This window comes from Aptenodytes patagonicus, chromosome 26 (genome assembly GCF_965638725.1).
Source record: "Aptenodytes patagonicus chromosome 26, bAptPat1.pri.cur, whole genome shotgun sequence".
Lineage (NCBI taxonomy): Eukaryota > Metazoa > Chordata > Aves > Sphenisciformes > Spheniscidae > Aptenodytes > Aptenodytes patagonicus.
In genome coordinates this window covers 2942138-2958122 of record NC_134974.1, presented here as the reverse complement: position 1 = coordinate 2958122, position 15985 = coordinate 2942138, and the positions used below count along the sequence as shown (strand labels likewise).

Sequence of the window (15985 nt, the reverse complement as noted above, 5' to 3'; positions counted from 1 at the left end):
GTACCCCCCAGCTGAGACCAGAAGCAACTCAACACGGGGTCCCAGGGTCCCGCGCGGGGGTTTATTTACAAGCGCGGCCGGGCAGCAGCAGGGGGGGCGGGGGGGCCCCCGTCCTATACAGGTATGTACACACGGGGCACGCTGTCCCCAGGGACCCCCGCCACCAGCCCCGCGCCTTGGGGGGGAGGCCCCGGCCCCGGGGGGATCCCCTCGGCAGTTTGGGGGGGACAGACGACAACGGGGGTTTCGGGGGGGCTGTGAGGGGGAGGGGGCAGCCGGGATGGGGTAGGGGACACAAGCGTCCCAAGTGCCACCGGCAAACCGCATCCCGAGTGGGGACGGCCGCGTGTCCCCAGCACCACGCGGGAAGGAGCTGACCCAGAGTCCGAAGGGATATTTTGGGGTGGGGGGGTGTGGGGGGGCGGGGAGGGAGGCAGGGCACGATCCCCGCCGGGGGCTCCTGCCCCTGTCCTGTCCTTGGGGTGTCTCCATGTCGGCGGGTGTCCCCACGCCCGTGGGTGCCCGGCAGCTCCGGCGCCCGTGGGTCCTGGATGCTGCTGTCACCTCCTCTCTGGCCGGCCACCGGTGAATGTCCCCAGCCTTGTGCCAGCAGGAAGGTGACACCTGGGGACCAGAGCCCATCCTGGGGCACGGTGCATGTCCCCAACCCCATGCCAGCAGTGACGTGACACTTGGGGACCGGAGCCCTGTCCTGGGGCACGGTGCGTGTCCCTGACTCAGTGCCAGCAGCAGGGTGACACCTGGGGACCGGAGCCAGCCCGGTGGGCAGGCAGAGCCGGGAGAGCCGCGGGGGGGGGGGACAGGGGTCCCTTGGGCGTCCCCCCCGGCCCCGCCCCGCTCACACCAGGTGCCCGCGGCCGTTGATGTAGATGCCGTTGGTGGTGGGCTTGGCCTGCAGCATCCCGTTCTCCTGCACGAAGTGGGTCATGGCCTGCTTGATGGGGTCGTCCCCCCTGCTGCCGCCGTCCTCCTCCTCCTCCTTCGGCTCCTTCCCCGCCGGGGCGGGCAGCAGCGGCGCCGCCGGCACCTCTGTCTGCGTCTCGATCTCCCGCACCGTCGAGAGCGTTGAGTAGCTGCGACCTTCGGGCTCTTCGCTCTGCGGGGGACAAGGGACCAGTCGGGGTCACCGCTGACGAACAAACATCCCTGGGGACCCCCATGGCGCTGGGGTGCTGCTGTGGGGCACGGCCAGGGACACGGGTACAAGGAGGTGCACGAGGGCTCAGTGCACGGGCGTGCAAAGGTGCGTGCAGGTGGGAGGGCTTTGCACACCCAGAAGGGGGGTCGCAAGTGTGCAAGGGGGTGTTGCATGTGCAAAGTGGGGTTTGCACGTGTGCAAGAGGGGGCTGCACACACGGAAGGGGTTTGAACAGCCCGAGGCGGGGTTGCACCCGTGGAAGGGGGTTGCACACGTGGAAGGGGGCTGCACACGTGGAAAGGAGGTTGCACACCCCAAAAGGGGGTTTGCACCCGCACAGGAGCGTGCCGGAGGTGGAGGACACGCTCTGACAGCCGCAGCCCCGGACCGGGTGCAGGTGTGGGGCTGAGCCAGGCCCCCCCCGCCCCACTGCACCCCCCCCCCGCGCCCCCCGCCCTGCCGCGGCTCTCACCATGGCGGAGCAGATGCTGGTGCCGCGCAGGCTGTCCCCGCGCAGGCTGTCCCCGCGCAGGCTGCCCTGCCGGCTCTCCGCGCGCAGCTGTAGCGTCTCCTCCAGCTGAAGCAGCCCCGTGAGACCCGGCACCCCGATACCCAGCCCCCCGGGCACCCCACTGCCCAGCCCCACGGGCACCCTGCTCCCCGGTCCTCCTTCAACACCCCCATACCCAGCACCTGGGTACCTCGATACCCATCACCCCGGGTACCCCAAGACCCATCACCTTGGGCACCCCAACACCCATCACCCCAGTCGCCCCAACACCCGTCACCCAGGGTACTCCAGGACCGACTCCTTTGGGCACCCCAACATCCATCACCCCAGACACCCCAATACCCATCACTCAGGGTACCCCAAGACTGACTTCCTTGGGTACGCCATCACCCCAGGCACCCCAAAACCCATTATCCAGGCAGCACCCCGCAACCCATCACCCAGGGTATCTCAAGACTCACTTTCTTGGGTACCCCAACACTCATCACCTTAAGTACCCCAAGATCCACTTCCTTGAGCACCCCAACACCCATCACCCCAGGCACCCCAACACCCAATCACCTTGAGCACCCCAACACCCATCACCCCAGGCACCCCAATACCCAATCACCTTGAGCACCCCAACACCCGTTTCCTTGGGCATCCCACCACCCATTACCCAGGCAGCCCAACACCCATCACCCAGGGTACCCCAAGACCCCCTCCCTTGGGCACCCCACCACCCAGGCCCCCCGCTGGCCCCCCCCACCTGGGTGCGCGTGTCGGTGCTGTGGCTGGAGTGCAGGCGGCGGATGGAGTTCTCCCGGGTGAGCGTCAGCTCCTCCTCGCTGGGGGCACGGGGGGACGTGCTCAGCATGGGCCCCCCACGTCCCCCACCGCCCCCCCACCCTCTTCCCGTCTCTTACTACTTCTCGGAGATGCGCTTGGTCTTGCGCTTGTGGTAGAGGGTCATGACGACGACGACGACGACGAGGACGCAGAGCAGGACGGCAGCGATGACACCCACCACCACCACCGAGGCCGAGACCAGGTCCACCTTGCGCACCTCATTGTCTGCGGGGACACCGGTGGGGTGGGCGGGCGCGGTGAGGGGGCACGAGAAGATGGGGGGGTGGAGAGATGGGTGGATGGATGGACAGGTGAGAACATCCATGGACAGATGGATGGACGAGTCCACGGATGGATGGAGGGACACATCCACGGATGGATGGACGGACGGACAAGTACATGGATGGATGAATGCATCCACAGGTGGATGGACGGGTTGATGGATGGACGGACGGGTTGATGGATGGACGGACGGGTTGATGGATGGACGGGTACGTGGATGAGTGGGTGGTTAGATGAACAACGGGTGGAGAGATGGATGGACAGAGAGGTGGCAGGGGGATGGGTGATGGAAGGATGGACGGACAGATGGATGAGTAGACAGATGAACAGGTAGGTGGATGGATGAGTGGACGGATGGGTGGGTGAGTAGACGGATGAGTAGATGAGTGGGTGGATGAGTAGACAGTCAGGTGGATGAAGGGACGGATGAGTGTACGGGTGAGCACACGGATGGATGAACAAACGGATAGCGAGACGTGAAAGGGGGACGGATGGACAGATGGACAAACGGGTGGATGGATGAAGAAATGGAGGGAGAGGTGGATGGGTAGAGTGAGGCGGTGGCGGTGGATGGACCGTACACGGATGGGTGGACGGATGGACAGACAAATGGAAGGACAGACAAGGGGACAGATAGAAAGATGGATGGACAGGCAGACAGACGGACAAACGGGTGAAGAGGCAGAAAGGAGCGTCTGGGGAAGGACAGGTGAATGGACAGATGTAGGAAGAGCCTGGGGGGGGGGACGACACACAGACAGACAGACAGACGGGTGGGCAGACGGGTGCCTGGGAAGGGACAGGCGGGTGGCAGGAGGGGCGGGCAGACGGAGAAGAGCCCGGGGAGGGACAAGATGGACGGGTGCAAGCAGCACGGAATGGCGCTGCCCCCCCAGCCAGGCTCCCACCACCACCGACCACCTGGGACCCCCACCCCAACGCCCACCCGCCACGGCACCCCTGGGGGGGACACGGGTGCCCCGGGCCCCCCATGGCACCCACCTGCCGCCCTGCCTTTGATGCTGACGTTGGCCCGTGCCTCCTTGGTGGCCACGCGGTTGGAGACGTGGCAGACGTAGTCCCCGGCGTCAGCGGCGGCGAGGGGCCGCTGGAAGACGAGGGTGTCCCCCTTCACCCGCACGCCGTCGGGCAGCGGGGCGTTCAGCCTGCGGCGCGGCGGCACCGTCAGCCCCCGGCGTGCCCGGGCGGGCGCTGGCGGGCGGCGGCGCCGCCATCAAAGCCGGGGCTGCCGGTTCCCACGGCTGACGCCCTGCCCCGGCCTCGGCGAGGCTTGCCCGGGCACAGCACCACCTGCCACGCTCGCCGCCGCCGCGGCCCTCGGCACGGGCACGCCTGGGCAGGGACACGGCGGGGACGGGCACAGGCTGGGGAGGGGGGGTGGGGGGTGGGACGGGCACGGCAGGGACGTGGGCACGGGGGGACACACACACGGCAGGGGACACTGGCACAGGGGACATGGCACGGGTGGGGGGACATGGCAGGGACATGGGCACAGGCAGGGAACACAGCAGGGACACGGGCAGGGGGACACGGCAGGGACACGGGACGTGGCTAGGACACGGGCACAGGCAGGGAGGGCACGGCAGGGGACACCGGCATGGGCAGGGAGGATGTGGCAGGGGACGTGGCAGGGACACGGGCGCAGGCAGGGGACAGAGCTGAGGCATGGGACATGGCAGGGACACAGGCAGGGGACACAGTAGGGACACGAACGTGCTCTGGACACCTAGCAGGGACACAGACGTGCACAGGGGACACAGCAGGGACACGGACACAGGCAAGGGACACCGCGGCAGGGACAGGGAGGCATGCGGGGATGTGGCAGGGCCACCAACGCACGCGCGGGGCGGGGACAGCAGGGCCGGGGCCAGGCGCAGGGGCCGGGGCCAGTGTCCTCACCGTGTCCAGTTGTAGGTGGGCGGGGGGTTGCCGTCCCCCAGGCAGGTCAGCGTGGCCCCCTCCATGCCCTCCTGCCACTCCTCCGTGTGCCCCAGCACCGAGGCGTCCGACAGGTCTGGGGACAAGGGCACAGTGAGGGGACGAGCAGGGACGGTCCCCATGTCCCCATGGTCCTGCTGTGCCCCCCACGTCCCCAGCGTGCCCCCCGTGCCTTTCATCTCCCCAGCGTCCTCCACGTCCCCAAAGTCCTCCATGCCAATGTCCCCAATGCCCTCCATGTCCCCCACGTGCCCCAGTCCCCATGTCCTTCATGTCCCCAACACCCTCCACCTCCCCAATGCCCCCACATCCCTCAATGCCCTCCATGTCCCCAATGCCCCCCATGCTCTCCGTGTCCCCAGTGCCCTCCGTGCCCCTCAGTGCTCTCCATGCCCCCAATGCCTCCCATGTCCACAACATCCTCCACGTCCCTCAGCGTCCCCCATGCCCTCCATGCCTTCCACGTCCCTCAATGCTCCCCATGTCCCTCAACGCTCCCCATGTCCCTCAACGCCCCCAGTGACCCCCACGGCCTCCACATCCCTCAATGCCCCTCATGCTCTCCACGTCCCCAATGTTCCCCATGTCCTTCAATCCCCCCATGTCACCCATGTCCCCAGTGCCCCCCATGCCCCTCAATGCCTCCCATGCCCCCATGTCTTCCACGTCCCCCAATGCCTCCATGCCCCCACGTCCCTCAATGCCTCCCATGCCCCCATGCCCCCCACGTCCCTCAATGCCTCCCATGCCCCCATGTCTTCCACGTCCCTCAATGCCTCCCATGCCCCCCGTGACCCTCAATGCCCCCCAGGCCCTCCATGTCCCCAATATCCCCAGCGTCCCCCATGCCCCGGTGCCGCACAGGCAACGCTGAGGAGGTGGGTGATCCTCTTCTCGTGGCTCAGGCCGGGTGGGCCACCACGCAGGTCAGGCTCTTGCCGTTCATGCTGCGCCCGGGCACCAGGAAGAACTCGCTGGTGACGGAGGCGGAGCGGGCGTGTGCCGAGCGGCGCGTGGCGTTGGTGCCCCGCACCTCCGTCTCCCAGCGCACCGAGGGCACCGGGCTGCCCTCTGCCGTGCACGAGGCCGCCAGCGTCCGGCCCTGCCCCTCCTCCAGCGGCGGCCCCGGGTTCAGGATGGGCAGCGGCGGCACTGCGGGCGGCACCGCCATCAGACCCGCACCGGCACTGGCACCCGTGGGTGCCGCCCCCGCTGCTGGGCTCTGCCACACTGGTGACCCCAGACCCGCCTGCCCCAACCCCGTCCCCAGCGCGACTTACTGGGTGCCCAGTACCAGTTACCCTGTGCCCGTTGCCCCCTGCCCCTTTGCGCTGACCCGTGCCCCTTGCCCCGTGCCCTTCACGCGTTGCCCGCTGCCCCACAGCCATTACCCCACGCTCAGTACCCCATCGCCCTGCGCCCACCGTCCCGTTGCCCCATGCCCATTGCCCACCACCCCATGCCCACCGCCGCTTGCCCGCTGCCCTGTGCCCGTTGCCCCGTGCCCACCACCCCGTGCCCACCGCCCCCATCGCCCCATGCCCACCACCCATCGCCCTGTGCCCACCGCCCCGTGCCCGCTGCCCCTTGCCCACCACCTCATTGCCCCTTGCCCACCACCTCATTGCCCACCATCCCATCGCCCCATGCCCACCACCCCATTGCCCACCGCCCCACTCACCCAGCACCTTGAGGGTGAGGTGCCCCTCGAAGCTGCCCAGGGGGAAGGTGATGAGGTGACACTCGTAGTCGCCCTCGTCCCCCTGCACGGCGTTCCTCAGGACGATGGCCCCGTCCTCCAGCGCCCCGCCGGCCGGCGCACCACCCGCCCGGCGTAGGGCTCCTGCACGTGCTCCCCGTGCTGCCGGTTGAGCACGGCCACCTCGGCGCTCTGCCCGGCCGGGCCCCGCTTCAGCCAGGTCACCTGCACCACCTGCTCCTGCTCCTGTGTCCGGTACCGGCACGGCAGCACCACGTCCTGGCCCAGCACCACCGTCACGCTGCGCTCCACCTCCACCACCCCCGAGTGGCAGCCTGTGGGCACCCAGGCTGGCACCAGTGCGCTCGCTTGGCGCGCTTGTGCTGCCGCGTGCTCACACAGTCCTTCCGGCACACTTAGGCACACTTGTGCTTGCACACGCTCGCGCCGGCACTCACGTACAGGCAAGAACACTTGGGCACGCTTGTGCATGCTCCGGCACACTTGGGCACGTTTGTGCTTGCACACGTCCACGCGCTTCTTTGGGCACGCTCACATACGCTTGGGCACGCTTGTGCTTGCACACACCCATGCATGCTTGGGTACACTCACATACATGCGGGCACGCTTGTGCACACTCCGGCACGCTTGTGCTTGCACACGCACGTGTACGCTTGGGTGCACTCATATATATGCAGGCATGCTTGGGGATGCTTGCGTACACTCTGGCACACTTGGGAACGCTTGTGCTTGCACACATCCATGCATTTCTTCAGGCACACTCACATACACTTGGGCGCATTTGGGCACGCTTGCGCACACTTTTGCACGCTTGGGTGTACTCACAATACATGCAGGCACGTTTGGGCATGCTTGTGCACGCTGGTGCTTGCACATGCCCATGCATTCTTGGGTGCGCTCACGTACATGCAGGCATGCCTGGGCACACTTGTGCTTGCACAAGTGTGTGCTTGCACACTCTCATGCGTGCTTAGGTGCACTCACATACGTGCAGGAACACTTGGGCACGCTTGCGCACACTCAGGTATGCTTGTGCACGCTCATACGCTCACGTGTCCTTGGGTGCACCCACAATCACTTGAGTGCATTTGCGCACACTCAGGCACGCTTGTGCAGGCTCAGGCATGGTTGGACACGCTCGTGCATTCCTTGGTGCACTCACGCATGCTCAGGCACACTTGGGCACGCTTGGGCACAGCTGCACACTCAGGCATGCTTGAACGCACTCGTATGTGCTCAGGCACACTTGTGCACACTCATACGGGCTTGGGCACACTTGCACACTCATGCACGCTTGGGTGTGCTTGGACACGCTCATGGGCGCGCTCTCATGCTCATGCATACCTGGGTGCGCTCACACGCACTTGGGCACGCTCGCACATGCTCATGAACACTCAGGCAAGCTTCCGCACGCTCACACATGCTTGGATGTGCTCACACACGTGTGCACACACACTTCAGCACGTTCGTGCATGCTCGTGCACGTTTGGATGTGCTTAGGCATGGTTGGACACACTTGTGCACACTTGGATGTGCTCATGCTTGCACACACTCAGGCATGCTTGGGCACACTCACACACGCTCATGCGTGTTCAGGCACGCTTGCACATGCAAAGGCATGCTCATGCACACTTGGGCACACTCCAGCATGCTCAAGCACGCTTGTAGATGCTTATGCATGCTTGTGCACCCCTGGACGCACTCATGCGTACTTGGACATGCTCACACACGCTCATGCACACTCACGCATGCTTGGAGGTGCTCGTGCATGCTTGGGTGTGCTTACACACGCTCATCATGCTTGGGCACGCTTGCACATCCTTGGACACAGTCGTGCACACTCCTGCATGCTTAGGCATGCTTCTGCACGCTTGTACATGCTCATGTACGTTTGGGCATCCTTATGCCAGCATAGACGCACTCATGCACACTTGGGCACACTCACACATGTGCAGGCACACTCAGACACGCTCGGGCGTGCTTGCAGATATTTGCACACACCTGTGCATGCTCATGCATGCTTACGCACACTTGGGCACCCTCACACATATGCAGGCACGTCCACCCATGCTCACATGTGCTTGGGCATGCTCACGCACGCTTGGGCACGCTCAGGCACACCTGCACGCACACAGGCCTGCTTGCACGCTTGTGCTCGTTCCTATATGCTCCTATATTCCCCCCGCACGCGCGCTCCCATATCCCCGGCTGCCTGGCAGCCGCACGCACGCGTGTGAGGCTGGCGGGTGTCGGGGCGGGGCGCGGGGCCCGCCCAGCCGCTCGGCGACGCCGGGGGAAGCGGCCGGGCCGGCACGGCCAGCCCAACCGGCCAGCACGCATGCCGGGCTCTGCCGTGGCTTGCGGAGGGCTCCCGCCCCCGCCGGCCCCCGGGGCCTCCCCGCCGAGCCCCCCGCCGCACCACTCGCCGTGCCCAGCCTAATTACCCCCCATTAGTCGCCAGATTAATTAAATAATTGCGGCGCTGCCCAGGCCGTGAGTCATGGCTGCGCTGCCCCCACGGCCCCGGCCCTGCCTCAGTTTCCCCTCGCGCAGCGACGGAGTCCCGAGCGGGCCGTGGGGTCCCGGCGGGGTCGGGGTGCCGATGCCGGGGTGGGTGCCGTGTGCCGTCGGGGCTGGCGGGCGGCCCCCGCCGCGGGGCGTCCCCACCCAGCGGGGCCGAGCGCGTGGGAACGGAGCCGGGAACCGGCTCGACCGGATCCCGCGGCCCCCACGCCCTGGCCGGGCTCGCACCCGCGGGATGCGGGACCGGGGAGACGGGGGTCCCGGGGGGAGATGGAGGGGTGAGCCCCAGGGGGGTGCACACGTGTGTGCAGACGCAGCCTCACCTTCGCACCAACGTGTGTGCAGACCAGTGTCGCCCTTTGGCATGTGCCCCGGGGCCGTGTGCCTGCACACGCGTGTGCGCTTGTGCCCCTCGGGACACACACACACGCGTGTGCAGCCCTGACAGACACACACGTACACAGACCCCCTCCACGAAGCAGCCACACACGTGTGCGATCACACACGCGTGCTCGTCCCATGCACACCGCACACACGCATGCATGCACACGCGCGTGCACACAGGCATCCCCCCCACTCGTGGGTAGTGCGGCAGCACCCACCTGAGCGGGGGGGGGGCCGCAGGCCTGATGCCCGGTGATGGGCTCAGTGCAGCTCCATGCCCCTGGCTGTGGCTGGGCCGCCCCCCCACTCGCAGCATGAAGCCCCCGACACCCCCCCCCGCCCCCCCCCGGGCTGTGAGTCACGGGGGGGTGGGGAGCAGCACCCCCTGGGGTGACGTCACCCCCCGCGGCGCCCAGCCCGTTCCCACGGGTCCTCCACCAGTGGGGAAACTGAGGCACGGCGGGGGGGGGGGCAAGGCACTGAACCCCCCTCGCTTTGCAGCACCCTTGGGTGCAGCACCCAGCGTGGCACAGCTCGGGGTGGGGGTGGCCCCCCCCCCCCCCCCAGGCGTGGAGGAGACAATGGGAGGGGGCGTGGACCCCTCCGGGCAGCCCGGTGCCCCCCGCACCGTGCCCCCCCCCCCGCTGCCGGCTGTCCCCAGAGGGGTGCGTCCCGTTCCCACGGTGCGTGTCCCCAGAGGGGTCCGCTCCCCCCCAGCCCCGTCCCCCCGCTGGGGTTGGGGGGGTGTGTGTGTGTGTGTGTGTGTGTGTGTGTCACACGCGGACGCGCAGGGGCGCGCACGGGGACACGCAGACGGGATGCGCGCACCCGCGCCTGCGGCGCCCACGGCGCAACCCCCGTCACGGCGCGCACACGCACAGCCCGACCCTGCCTGCCTGGGCACACGGACACGGACACGGGCACGGGCACACGGACACGGGCACAGACACGCGGACACGCACAGACACGCGGACACGGGCGGACACAGGTGCGCGGAGCCACAGGTGCACACGCGAGCGCACACACGGACACACACACACACGCGCGTGTGCGCGCACACACACACACACCCCGCATCGCACCGCGCGCACACGCGTGTGCACCCCACTCCCCGCGGGCCCTGCCCGAGCGCCCGCCCCCGCCCCAGGGGCTCGGTCCCTCCCCGGTCCCCCCGTCCCGGGGCTGCCGGGGCCCTCGGTCCCCCTCCGGTCCCGCAGCCCCCGGGGAGCCGCTGCCCCCGCTCCCGGTTTTCCCACCCCGGGGGTAGCCGGGGCCGCTGCCCCCGGTCCCAGTCCCGGCCCCGGCCCCGGTCCCCCCCGTGCCCCCCGCCCTGAGGGAGCCGGTGCCCACGCCCCAGTCCCCACCCCCGGTCCCGTCTCCCAGCCCGGAGCAGCCGGTGCTGCCGGTCCCGGTTCCCCCGTCCGGGGTCCCGGTCCCACCCCCCGTCCCGGTGCCGGTCGTGCCTTACCGGCGGCGAGGAGGAGGAGGAGGAAGAAGAAGGGCGTCCCGGGCCGCATCCCGCGGGGGGCCATGCGGACACCTGCGGGCTCACGGCGCTGCTCGGCCCCCGGCCAGCACCATCCGGGCCGTACCGGGCTGCACCGGGCCGAACCGGGCGGAACTGAGCCGAACCAGGCGGAACCGAGCCGAACCGGGCGGAACCGAGCCGAACCGGGCTGCACCGGGCCGAACCGGGATAAGCCTTGCCGGGCCAAACCGGGCTGCTCCGGGCCGTACCGGGCCGCTCCGGGCTGCACCGGGCCGAACCGGGCGGCTCCGGGCCGAGCGCGGCGGAGGGGCCGGTGCTGCGCCGCTCCGAGCCGGGACGGGACGGGGGGGGGGCGGAGCCGGCGGCGGGGGAGGGGCGGGGTCGTCGGGGGGCGGGGCCTAAGGGGGTGGGGTCGGTAGGGCGGGGCCGGGCGGGGCGGACCGGTCTGGCAAGTCGGGGCAGGGGCGGGGCCGAGGGCGCGGCCTTAAAGGGGCGATAGTCACCTCCGGGGAGCGGCGGGCCCCACCCGGGCGCTCTCTCGCCGCGTCAGACAGCGGCTGCCGGGGGGCTCCCGGTGACCCCCCCGGAACAGCTCCGGTGTCCTCGGTGGGTGTCCCCGGTGATCACTCCATAACCACACCCCGGGTCTCCCACAACCCCGTTGCCCGCCGGTGACTCCCATGTCCCCCCGGCCCGTTGCCCCCACTGCTCCCCAGTGACCCCCCCCGTGCCCCTCATGTCCCTCCCAGTCCATTCCCCCCCCCCCGGTCTCCCATTAACCCCCATGTCCCGCCCAGTGCCTCCCAGTTCCGCCCCCCCCCCCCCCAGACCCCTCATGCTCCCCCCAGGGTGAGACCCCACAATCATCCCTGTTTCTGCCCAATCCCCGGGGCAGAGGAAGGGGGAGGGCTGTGGTCTGGCACCGACCCCCCCAAAATTTGGGGTCCCCAAATCCTACCGGACACCACAATGCAGCCCGCAGGGGGGTGGGGGGGCAATGCAGTTTATTGGCACATGAGTCGGGGGGGGGGGGGAAGGGGGGGCAAAGCAGGGGTGGGGGTGACAGGGTGGGAGAACAGGGGGAGCTCAGCCCTGCAGAGACCAGGCACAACTCAGCACAGCAGTGACCGGGCACAATTCAGCCCTGCAGAGACCAGGCACAACTCAGCACAGCAGTGACCGGGCACAATTCAGCCCTGCAGAGACCAGGCACAACTCAGCACAGCAGTGACTGGACACAACTCAGCACAGCAGTGACCCGCAGTCTGGGGTGCCCCCACCCGACTCCTGTGGGGAGGAGGGTGGGGGCAAGGGCTTGCGTGGGGGCCTCCCGAGGCACCCGGGGCCCCTCAGGCACCCGCCACTTCGGAGCTCTCCGGAGACGGGTCCTTGGCAGCGGCACAGAGGTGGAAAAGCCCTGGGGGGGAGAGAGGAGGCCGGGGGGCATGGGCCGGCTTGGTGTGGGCATGGAGACCCTCGCTGCCGCCCCCCCACCCATGGGTGCCCTCGGCACGTGGCCGGGCACAGCTCAGCCCTGCAGAGACCGGGCACAACTCAGTGCAGCAGTGACCAGGCCCCGTGGGCGCCGCTACCTGCCGAGCTGATGAGGACGACGGCGACCCAGCCCAGGATGTAGGACCAGGAGAAGCGCCAGGCGGTGCGGGCCGGCCCCAGGAGGCTCAGCGTGCTGGCCGTGTACACCGCCAGCCCCAGCAGCGCCAGCAGACCTGCTGGCAGAGGGGACGGGTCAGCGGCACGGGCCGGCTCAGCCTGCCAGCCCCGAGCCGGGCAGGCAGAGACCGGGCACAGCTCAGCGCAGCAGTGACCCCCCTGAGAACAGTCCCCGAGGCCCGTGTGCCCCAGCCTGCACCCCCCCCACCCGTCCCCACGTACCAGCCAGGAGCAGGGCGACACCGGCCACACGGGCACGTGCCCGCCGGGCAGTGCTGGCCACGACGGAGAGCCCCAGGGCGAGGCCGGCGGCAGCAGTGAGCACCGAGAGCAGCATCAGCACCCGCGTGGCCTCCCATAAGGCTGGAGGGGGGACACAGGCATTGGGGACACCTGGGGGACACGGGACCCCGAGCAGGTGCATGCCCAGGACAGTGCCCCCGCACCCTGCCTGCAGAGACCAGGCACAGCTCAGCACAGCAGTGACCCCCCAGCTCAGCCTGCAGAGACCAGGCACAGCTCAGCGCAGCAGTGACACACACACACCCCCAGCTCAGCCTGCAGAGACCAGGCACAGCTCAGCGCAGCAGTGACACACACCCCCACACCCCCCCCCAGCTCAGCCTGCAGAGACCAGGCACAGCTCAGCACAGCAGTGACACACCCACACCACACCACCCCCCCCCCAGCTCAGCCTGCAGAGACCGGGCACAGCTCAGCGCAGCAGTGACACCCCCCCCCCCATCCCCACCCGCAGAGGCTGGGCACAGCTCATCTCACCCGGTGCCTACCTGGGGTGCCAGGGTGGGGGTGGCAGTGCCCCCCGAGGCAGGCGCGCCACAGCCCGAGGCTGGCGGTGCCACCGGGCACCCGGCGCTGCAGCCAGAAGTGGGTGGCGGTGGCGGCCAGGAGCAGGGCCAGGCCACTGGCCCCACAGAGCAGCCCCCCGCCCGCCGGCATCCCCCTGCGCCGGGGAGGGGCTGTAGGGGCTGCTGCCACTCCCCGGGGGGGGACACCGGGGGGTGACAGCACCAGGGGACAACCGTGGGGACATCTCCAGGGGTAGGGGGGCACCCGGGGGGCTGGCATCTCCAGGGGTCGCAGGGGGTACCCAGGGGTGACATCTCCAGGGGACGCAGGGGACAGCCGTGGGGACATCTCCGGGGGACATGGGGGTACCCGGGGGTGACATCTCCAGGGGACGCAGGGGACAACCGTGGGGACATCTCCAGGGGTAGGGGGTGATAGGGGGTACCAGGGCGTGGCATCTCCAAGGGACGCTGGGGACATCTCTGGGGGACATGGGGGTACCTGGGGGTGGCATCTCCAGGGGATGCAGGGGACAACTGTGGGGTCATCTCCAGGGGTAGGTGGGTACCCAGGGGGGTGGCATCTCCAGGGGATGTTGGGGACACCCATGAGGACATCTCTGGGGGACATGGGGGTACATCAGGGTGGCATCTCCGGGGGACGCAGGGGACACCCATGGGGACACCGCAGGGGCTGTCAGTGGAAGCCAGGGTGGCGTCTCGAGGATATGGGGGTACCCAGGGGTGGCACCTCTGGGGACAGCGGGGTTACTCAGGGTGGCATCTCGGGGGTCTCTGGAGTAACAGGGGGTGGCACTGCTGGGGACATTGGGGCACCCGGGGGGTGGCACTTCAGGGGACACCAGGGGCATCTCCAGGGGACACCACGGGGGACCCAGGGGTGGCGCCTCCGGGACACTGGGGACAGACCCCCCCGGGCACCCACCCCCGGCCACTCACCCGCCTTCAGCACCCGCCTTCAGCACCCGCCAGCCGGGTGCCCCATGGCCGTCTGTCCCTCCGTCCCGGGATGGGGACAGGGGCCCTGGGGGGGTCAAGGCCGCTGGCGCACGTGGCATTGCCATTGTCGGGGACACAATGCGGGGAAGGCTCTGGGTGCTGCCGCCACCCGGGTGCTGACACAGCGAAAGCTTGTCCCCGCCGGCGTCCCCCCGGGGTGACACTGCGGGGGGCAGGGGACACAGCCAGGGTCCCGCCCTGGGTCCCCTGTCAGGGCACCAGCACCCTGGGGACAGCAGGTGCCATCACCACGGGCAGGATCAGTCCTGGGCAGGGCTGGGGACCCCACGGCCACCTGGCTGTGAACGGGACACCGGGGACATGGGGGGACACCGGGGACATCAGGGACAGGGACACTGGGGATGGGGACATGGGTGGCAGGGACACCGGGGACATGGGGGACACCGGGGACACCGGGGACACCAGGGACATGGGGGACACCGGGATGGGGACATGAGGGGCAGGGACAATGGGGACATGGGGACACCAGGGACATGGGGGACACCGGGGACATCAGGGACAGGGACACTGGGGCTGGGGACATGGGGGGCAGGGACGATGGGGACATGGGGGACACTGGGCTCAGGGGGGGACAGGGACACCAGGAATGGGGACACTGGGGACAGGGACACCGTGAACGTGGGGGACACAAAAGAGACACTGGGGACACTGGGGGTGAGTCCCGGGGGGTGGGAGCCCCCCAGGGTGGGGGTCAGTTCCCGGGGGGTGGCCAAGGAGGCGCCAGCCGGGGCCGTCTCCTGGTGCCACCACCCAGGTGGCACACACACACGGGGGGGGGGGGGGGGGGGGCATGACATTCTGCACACGCGTGTGCCCTGGCAGGCAGGCACGCACAACCCCTGTGCACACGCTGTCACACGGGACCAGGCACGCTCGTGCCCACCCGTGTGCACACCCCCGAGCACATGCACCCCTACGCGTGCACACCCCCCCCACGTGCCCTCACCCCTCGCACGCACACCCCCACGTGCACACGCAGACACACGCCCGCTTGCACACTGCCCTCGCACCCCCACATGCACCTACGTGTGCACACGTGCACTCACACATGCACATGTGCACATGCACACTCACATGCACGCTCACGCACACACGTGTACACACACGCACGCGCACACTCACACACACGTGTGCCCGTGCACACACGTGCGCAGGCACACGTACTCCCCGGGTCACAGGCCGCCGGCCGGCAGCAGCAGCGGCGGCAGCAGCAGGAGGAGGAGGAGGCCGAGGCTGAAGCCGCCACGGGGGGAGGCCCCGGAGCAGGGGGGGCTGCAGGGGGCACCTGCGGGGGGGGGGGGGAAGACGGGGGACGGGGGGAACCACCTCAGGGGCTGCCCACGTCTCCGCAGCCCCGACGCCAGGGTGAGGGGCTCCCGCCATCCCCACAGCCCCGACGCCAGGGTGAGGGGCTCCCACCACCCGCCATCCCCGCAGCCCCGATGCCAGGGTGAGGGGCTCCCACCCCCTACCGTGCCCATAGCGCCCACAGGCCCTGACGCCAGGGGGAAGGGCTCCCACCCCCTACCGTGCCCATAGCACCCACAGGCCTGATGCCAGGGTGAGGGGCTCCCACCATCCTCACAGCCCTGACGCCAGGGTGAGGGGC

At 69.1% G+C, this 15985-nt stretch overlaps 2 protein-coding genes across 4 annotated transcripts; both read right to left on the bottom strand.

The window, feature by feature from the left end:
- Positions 1-401: 401 nt before the first annotated feature.
- Positions 402-11168, bottom strand: LOC143171101 (nectin-4-like). Its single transcript, XM_076359864.1, is given in 11 exon segments — positions 402-1117; positions 1632-1736; positions 2419-2497; positions 2576-2723; positions 3783-3946; positions 4701-4815; positions 5602-5646; positions 5649-5891; positions 6421-6552; positions 6555-6773; positions 10835-11168. Coding segments are annotated over 11 exon segments (1572 nt in total). The 5' UTR covers positions 10899-11168; the 3' UTR covers positions 402-859.
- A 901-nt stretch (positions 11169-12069) lies between these two features.
- On the bottom strand, positions 12070-14321 carry LOC143171227 (lens fiber membrane intrinsic protein-like). Of its 3 annotated transcripts, none has more exons than XM_076360050.1 (5): positions 14296-14321; positions 13318-13818; positions 12749-12889; positions 12448-12582; positions 12070-12272 (listed from the first exon to the last, which is right to left on the bottom strand). In XM_076360050.1, the coding sequence occupies exons 2-5, from the start codon at positions 13814-13816 to the stop codon at positions 12205-12207; spliced, it is 843 nt and encodes a 280-aa protein (XP_076216165.1). In that variant the 5' UTR covers positions 13817-13818; positions 14296-14321; the 3' UTR covers positions 12070-12204. The 3 variants fall into 3 exon arrangements, with proteins under 3 accessions (XP_076216165.1, XP_076216166.1, XP_076216164.1); XM_076360051.1 differs by lacking the exon at positions 14296-14321 and adding an exon at positions 13838-14282 and having other exon boundaries at positions 13318-13490; XM_076360049.1 differs by lacking the exon at positions 14296-14321 and having other exon boundaries at positions 13318-14282.
- Positions 14322-15985: the final 1664 nt, after the last annotated feature.

Bases quoted from the DNA above. Each gene is read 5' to 3' on its own strand.
- LOC143171227 (XM_076360049.1), bottom strand. From the start codon at position 13,966: ATGTCCCCCAGAGATGTCCTCATGGGTGTCCCCAACATCCCCTGGAGA. The intron at 12,583-12,748 runs GTACGTGGGGAC...CTCTGCCAGCAG, and splicing joins TGTCGCCCTGCTCCTGGCTG to GTCTGCTGGCGCTGCTGGGG. The intron at 12,273-12,447 runs GTAGCGGCGCCC...TCTCCCCCCCAG, and splicing joins CGTCCTCATCAGCTCGGCAG to GGCTTTTCCACCTCTGTGCC.